This window comes from Nannobrachium achirus (assembly GCF_963921795.1).
Source record: "Nannobrachium achirus genome assembly, chromosome: 11".
In the NCBI taxonomy this organism is placed as follows: Eukaryota; Metazoa; Chordata; class Actinopteri; order Myctophiformes; family Myctophidae; genus Nannobrachium; species Nannobrachium achirus.
This window is the reverse complement of record NC_137820.1, coordinates 13,374,122-13,381,782: the sequence shown is the minus strand read 5'-3', so window position 1 is coordinate 13,381,782 and position 7,661 is coordinate 13,374,122. Positions and strand designations below refer to the sequence as shown.

General features: G+C 42.4%; 1 protein-coding gene across 1 annotated transcript; it reads right to left on the bottom strand.

The window, feature by feature from the left end:
• Positions 1 to 1,587: 1,587 nt before the first annotated feature.
• Positions 1,588 to 2,574, bottom strand: LOC308294144 (kelch domain-containing protein 3-like; the record flags this gene model as incomplete). Its single annotated transcript, XM_080736868.1, has 1 exon — positions 1,588 to 2,574. One exon carries the CDS (start codon positions 2,572 to 2,574, stop codon positions 1,588 to 1,590), a length of 987 nt encoding a protein of 328 aa, XP_080592994.1.
• Positions 2,575 to 7,661: the final 5,087 nt, after the last annotated feature.

Below are 7,661 nucleotides of genomic sequence, written 5' to 3'. Positions count from 1 at the left end.
ATATGCGCACTGTGTGTGGTTAGGGTTAGGGGTTATGGTTAGGTTTAGGCATAGTTTTACTGAGGTTAGGGTTAGGGTTGGGTTTAGGCACTCACTACACTGAGCACGCACCCTTTGATACGCTCGGACTGAAACACCAGTAGAAAACACCATCCCCAATGCCGCGCTGCTAGCTTGTAGATCTGCTATTTTTTAAAAATCATGAACATTTGTGCAAGTATTTGAATATTTCAAATCCTTCTAAGGTTTTTTGAAAAACCTATGCTTCTATGTCAGTGATGCTCAAAATTGTTCATGTGAAGGACCCCCAAAATGGTAAGTATTTGGCCGGGGACCCCCTTCCAAAATATTTAGTTCCAGGGACCCCCCAGAAGCAAAATTTGAGTTACAAATATTCACTTATAAAATACATGTATTCAAAGACTTGCATTACATTTTCAAAAAAAAAGAAAAAAGAAATAGCAGATCTACAAGCTCACAGCGCGGAACTCGGTGCCGCGCTGTGAGCTTGTATATTTGTTATTTTTCAATAGCTAAAGTATAAAATAATCAAGGCCCCTCCACCTTGGGCCCTAGTAACTCAAGGATTCACTGCAGGCCCCCCATGAATGTTCTTCATAGGGGGAGGAGGGGGTTAAACCCACTGGGAACGCATTATTTAGTGCTTTAACTATTGAAAAATAGCAGATATACAAGCTCACAGCGTGGGACTCAATGCCGCGCTGTGAGCTTGTAGATCTGCTATGTTTGAAAAATCATGAACATTTATGCAAGTATTTGAATATTTAAAATCCTTCTAAGGTTTTTTTGAAAAACCAATGTTTCTATGTCAGTGATGCTCAAACCTTTTCATGTGAAGGACCCCCAAAATTGTATGTATTTGGCCAGGGACCCCCCATCTCAAAATATTTAGTTCCAGGGACCCCCCAGAAGCAAAATGTGCACATTTTTACTTAAAAATACATGTATTCAAAGATTTGCATTACATTTGAACTGTACCGTCATGAAACTGTACCTTTTTCTATGCAAACTTCTAATAAAGTCTTCAATCAAATCATTACATTCTCACGAAAAATAGCAGATCTACAAGCTCACAGCGCGGCACTCGGTGCCGCGCTGTGAGCTTGTATATTTGCTATTTTTCAATAGCTAAAGTATAAAATAACTAAGAACCCCTCCACCTTGGGCCCTAGTAACTCAGTCCCACCCCCCCCCTCCCCCTTTGAAGCCCCTGTCTGTGTGCGAACGTGTGTGTGTGTGTGTGTGTGTGTGTGTGTGTGTGTGTGTGTGTGTGTGTGTGTGTGTGCATGAGTGTTGATGAGTGTTGATCCCCTGCAGTTTGGTTTAGTGCACCTCCAACGTAGAAGTATAATTCTACCTCCACTTTTCAATGGGAATGGAGTGGTCTCTTGTCATGTGTGAGTTTCTGCCAAAATACGCTCCGTTCTCAATGTTTGAAAGACGAAACAGAAACCGGTGGAAGAAATGCATTTACGGGACATGTTCAGTGAAACAGCAGACTGTGGTACATCTGTGGTATTTCTTATAGTAGGACATGTTCAGGGAAACAGCAGTCTGTGGTATTTCTTATAGTAGGACATGTTCAGGGAAATAGCAGACTGTGGTACATATGTGGTATTTCTTATAGACGTTGTGGCAGTGTCCTTTGTTAATCATGGCTGCCAGTTCCCACCTGATGTCATGTGGGAGTTGCGACGTCTCCAGACCGCACTGAAGAACCGCTAGCTTGCATAACACCTTGAGACCAGGACGTAGGTCTAAGGCGTACAGGTCATCAACGTGGCAGAGTCTACGTCCTCCAAAGAAGAAGACACGGTCTCCCACCACGGCACTGTGCAAACATGTTGCACACGGGCCTTTGCCCTTGGGCTTTAACACCGTCCAGGAACAGGTCTTTGAATTAAATTTCCACAGATCATTGTAGATACCACCAAGTATGTACAGCTCTCCATCGTAGGCAAAGGCTGAGTGTCCGGTTGAGCGTCCGTACCGTACTCTCGCATGAAGATGTGTAGAAGTGATGCTCTGCCAGCAGCTGGTCTCTTTGTCAAATATGCTGATGCTGTTCTTGTACATCCCCACGCCCCCGAATACATACATCTTTGTCCCGATGACGGTGGCAGAGTGAGCCCATGTACAAAGTGGCGGAGTACCTCTGGGTTTCACTAAAGACCAGACCATTGTGGCGGTGTCCAACTTGTACATGGTGTTGGTGCATTGCTGCTCATTCAATCCTCCAAAGACGTACATGACCTTCCCCCAGACGCAGGCCGAGTGTCCCTGCCTGGCCACTGGAACTTCCTCACAAACCCCAAACTCCAACCATCTGTGGGTGTCCACATCGAATGCCGTGATATGCCCCTGGCGGCAATGCGCACCCCAGACATAGATAACGTGGTCTATCAGCACAGCTGTGTGGCTGAAGTTGGCCTGTGGTACAACAGAGGGACGTCCTCCTATTGGTCCAGTCGTCTCTGGGGGCAACGTCTCCCAGCGCAAAGACACCGCGTTGAAGATGTGAACGAGCATCACGCGACACGGGTTGTCAGGCATCGTGTCACACAGGTCGTCCTCATCGGAATCGGCCTCATCGTATGAGGGGACCAAACGAGCCGCTTCTCCAAAGCAGAACAGCTTGAGCCCTACTGTTACAACAGAGCCATATAATCTCGTTCCGCTATTTGTCCATTCTTCTTCCAGATGCAAAGTCCAGTGCATTATTTCAAACACAACCACTAAAATGGTAAAATACCAAACAATACACGTGTTCAGGGTTCTTGAAGTTCAGGAGTCCTGGCCAAGGATAATACTATCGTACGCCATTGGTTTCTGCACTGATCATTTATACAATTCAGCTGTGTTTGCTCATGTCGTCATGATGAGGTCATAAGTCAGCTATGCCCAAATATAGATTTTACGGGTCAGCTATGCCCCTATTTAGAGTCTTCTGCCGGTACCACCAAGGTGTTGCTGATCCCACACTTGGAAAGGAGTCAGTCAGCTTAGGTGGTTGGGGCATCTAGTACGGATGCCCCCCCGATCGCCTTCCTAGGAAGGTCCTCGATGCACATCCCACAGACCCTGTGGCAGACCAAAGACCAGATGGAAGGTAGTAACGTACAAGTAGTAACGTATTAAGTAGTAACGCCTGTATCTCATCAGACAGTATTAAGTAGTAATGTATTAAGTAGTAACGCCTGTATCTCATCAGACAGTATTAAGTAGTAATGTATTAAGTAGTAACGCCTGTATCTCATCAGACGGTATTAAGTAGTAACGTATTAAGTAGTAATGCCTGTATCTCATCAGACGGTATTAAGTAGTAACGTATTAAGTAGTAACGCCTGTATCTCATCAGACAGTATTAAGTAGTAACGCCTGTATCTCATCAGACGGTATTAAGTAGTAACGTATTAAGTAGTAATGCCTGTATCTCATCAGACTCAACTTAACGAGTTTACCAAAAGCATTAAAGGAGTGTAAATCCCTACACTCATTCAAAACCGCTCTAAAAGGGCACTCACAGGTGGCTGCATGCAATTCGAAACTGGCCCTGGTAAAAAGTCAAAGCCTTCCGCTGCATTGAATGAGTACAAGGCAATTAAAGGACCCATAGGGAAAGGACCCCATCATGGAAACAAGCCATAGGCTTTCCTGGGTTTAAGGGTTTAAATGCAGTTTCCTCACTTTCCTGTGTTTTATTCAATCAATATTCAATCAACCAGAGGGCTCTATACTCACCACATCTTTGATATGCCCATTATATTTGGTATTGCCCGTAATTTAAGATACATGTACCAAATACCAATTATATGTCGGTAATATGGTGCTGATTGCTGAATAATTCAGATAAATATTAACAAAAACATGGATGGATGTTTATGTCACCGAAAACATGTTCCTGTTTCATCTCTGCTTGAGTTTTCTCCAGTTAGCTCTCCCACGTCTATGGTGTGGTATACCTCCCTCTGGTGGTGAGGAGTTGGTAGAACGACTCATATTCATTCATTCATACATTGCACTGGTCCTCCTCAAACATTTTCATTTCAAGGAAGGACCCCCAGTGTGATATACAACATTAAGCCACAGAGCTTCATTGGGATCCCAAACTACCAATTAATTTAACTCTGAGTGAACCAAATAGGGGTATTTATGTCATGTGGGAAAATCCGGTGGATAGCCTACAAGCATGACATTTGGCAGTGGCACACATGTCCCTTGGGTGATCATAAGTCATCTTGGAAGAAGGGGTGCCCAAAAAACATTAAACAGGAAGTGAGTTAGGTCTATTGAATACATTCAAAATGGCCACCTAAACTGGAACAGTATTTTCTAGTGTGAATTCACAGTGTGAATGTTTTATATTGTAATGGTACTTTAGACTGATGCTAGGTTCTTGGTTTACATATGATCCTAGATTACTGAGGCTGAGGCACTACGCAGTTAGAGGCTACTACGCAGTCGCTATAGATGCATTTGATGTATGTGCATGTTTACCTTGCTTATTGCCTACATTGTAGGCCTAAATTGTAGGTTTGTTTTGAAAACCATGCAGTATGGTAATGCACAGGTGTGTGAAACCTTTTTTTTTTTTTTTTAATAATTTTTTACTTTATGGGAGAAAACTGAAGACAAACATTAAAAAAAGAGAAGTATGACTAAGTTAGAGAAGTGGTCATTTTTATCACCAACTTCATCATGGGTGGACTGGAAACAAAAGTCAGCCTGGGAATATTAATTGAAGCGGCTCTCATAGCCTATTCTTTATTTGTGTTTATTTTTAGTAGTGAAATCTGAACTATCAATCAAATAAATACAAATTAAAGGAGTAGGCCTAGTGCACCCACCCCCAAAAAATACCTCTAATTACACACCCCATGAAGCCTTGAAGTCATGGATTTTGTATTTATTGTCCCATTCCTAAAACTCTCTTCATTGATAGAAAATAAGTAATATTTTGGTTGAACTACAGTCCTCCTGGGCCTCAGCATGATAACCTACAGGGCAAGACATGGTCTGTTTTACAAACCAGCATTGTAAGAGAATAAGTGGTCAATTTTTGATCATCAACTTCAGGTTGAAATTTGCCGACCAGTAGAGATCATATCTCAAACTAAATATAAATGGTGAGAAATAGCACGAAAAGTGGTTCTCGGGCTCATAACCTTAGGGGAAGAGAGAGAGAGTGTGTGTGTGTGTGTGTGTGTGTGTGTGTGTGTGTGTGTGTGTGTGTGTGCGCGCGTATATATATGTGACAACTATGCAGACTAGACTAAACGAGATAAAAATATGTGGCCCTTCTGTCCATTAAAATTTGCTTTGATTTGACGTGTTTGATGTGTTGAGCTTAATTCCCCCTATAATGCAAGGTCCATATGGGCTACCTGTTGACAAACATACTGCAAACCCATTTTGAGGACCCGAACTGAAAAACGTCAATATTAAGTACATATATGGGCATTCCCAGACGATGCCGTTAGGGCAACCACATACAATCCCTTTTGATGTCATCAATATTAAGCCCATATCTGGGAATGCCCATATATGGACAGTGTGTCAGTCTCATGTTAACCAGTGTGGTTGCCACGACACGAGTCACACTGAATGCAAATGAATTCCGTCCTTGTACCATTTATGCCCATAAATGGAGATCCCTGATGTCATCAATACTAAGCCCATATCTGGAAATGCCCATATATGGACATATTGTGTCAGTCTCAAGTGGTCTATGATGTCAGACATCAGTCATCTCCATATTTGGGAAAATATAGCCACATTTTTCCAACTTAAAACAACCAACCAGGTCTGTGCATTTTTTGTCAAAGTTGATGCCCAGCAGTCTGCTGTCACCCAGGCAGATGCGCCATTAGGGAGGTCACTTCTCCCCCTTAGGGTTTTGCCGGTTTAAGTACTGTATACCTTCAAGAGCAGAGCAGTACAAAAAAGTGACTAAACATTAGTTTCAATAGTTTGCCTGAAGAAGACTTGTTTTTGGTCAAACAGGTTCCACGTTTGTTCTAAATACAATGGTGGGGGATTAACCTTTTTCGTGCTTTATCCCCTTCTACATTTATTAAAACCGTGGTTATTAGTTCAACATCATTATTTAACAATTATCATGAACAAATACTACATGGTTGTGTCATGTCATGACAACTGGCATGGATCAATATTCTAGGTAATTATTGAAAATATTGTGCACCCCTGCTCTAAACCTACACAGAGTGTGTGCGCTTGGACTTAAAGGACCTACACCATGAATTTTCACTTTTTCTATTTTAAAACCTTTTTTTGGGGTCCCACTGGCACCTTCTATCCTCACAAAGTCCTATTTCTGTACATTGTGTCTTTCCCTGGTTTTGGGAAGACAGAGATGAAAAGCTTTCCACAGGTTCTCAGAACAGTGCTGTTCTGAGAGTTGATCCGTGTGCTGTGGTAGAAAGATTTATAGTGTAACAAATAAGTGTACTGTATGTGGTCTAAAGAATCTCACAAGGCTACTTACTCTTTTAGATGTACCTGCAGCTGTCAATCTAACAGCTGACATCCATGGACTGTGACTTCTACTCCTACTCTGTGTCAGCATATTATCTGTACCCTGTGTAGCTATTTGTATGTTGTCTTTATCTTTAGTACACAATCCTTATAAGAACATGTTTAGAATAGCATCTGTGTCAGAAGGGACTATAAGAACTGTAGGATAATGGTACAGGGGAGGCTTGTGCCCAGAGGGGCTGATGGGAGAGGCCAGGAGGCCTTCTCCCCTGATCCTGTGAATGCTGATACTCTGTTCAACTTTTTGCCTCTTTGATGAATAAACCTGTCAATTCTTCAAATCCTTCATCCTTGTGGAACATTAATATTTTCTATAATATTTGGCGAGCTAGCCAGGAGCAATATTTCATCTTTCACCATAGATGAATACTTGCTCAAAAGAACCTGGGATGAAGGAACTTTTTGGAAAGAAGATTTTTGAAGCAGACCTAAAGCAGGTCCACCACCATGGAGGACAAAGAGGAGACCACTGCAGAAGAAACTTGCAAGCTATGCAAACTCAACAAGAACTGACTTTCAAGCAGATCTACAAGGTCGAGACCTCACAGATTAACAATAATCTTGTGATGACTGCAGCCTGTGATGACATCTTGGACAGAGAGAAGCTTGCTGTTCATTTACAAGGAAAGCAAGCCTGCCACCAAATCACACAGATTGACAGCGGAGGTGACGAAATCGACACCACGTCGAACACCAACAGACTTTTGCCACAGTAGGAGGGGACCAAGCCAAGGAGACACATGCTGGGACGTCAGAGAGCCACTGAACTGGACGTCACATGCCATAAGCCAAATGAAGATGGGAGGAAAGGAGAGACGCCATGAAGACTACAACAACTATGTGTTTGATATTAAGCTGAGTAATTTATATAGGGATAATATTAGCTAAAAGTTGATATCTAAAATATGAGTCAACAAGGCATTTGCCACTAATGTGAGAATATTTGGTTTTATGGTCTAAACTCTGGTATTCCAACAATTGCAGAGTTGTCGGGCAGCTCCGGACTAGGATAAATATAGAACCGTAACCAGACGAAAGATATTCTCTAGGACGGGAGTGCATGCGGGCTCTTGATTTTGTAAAAC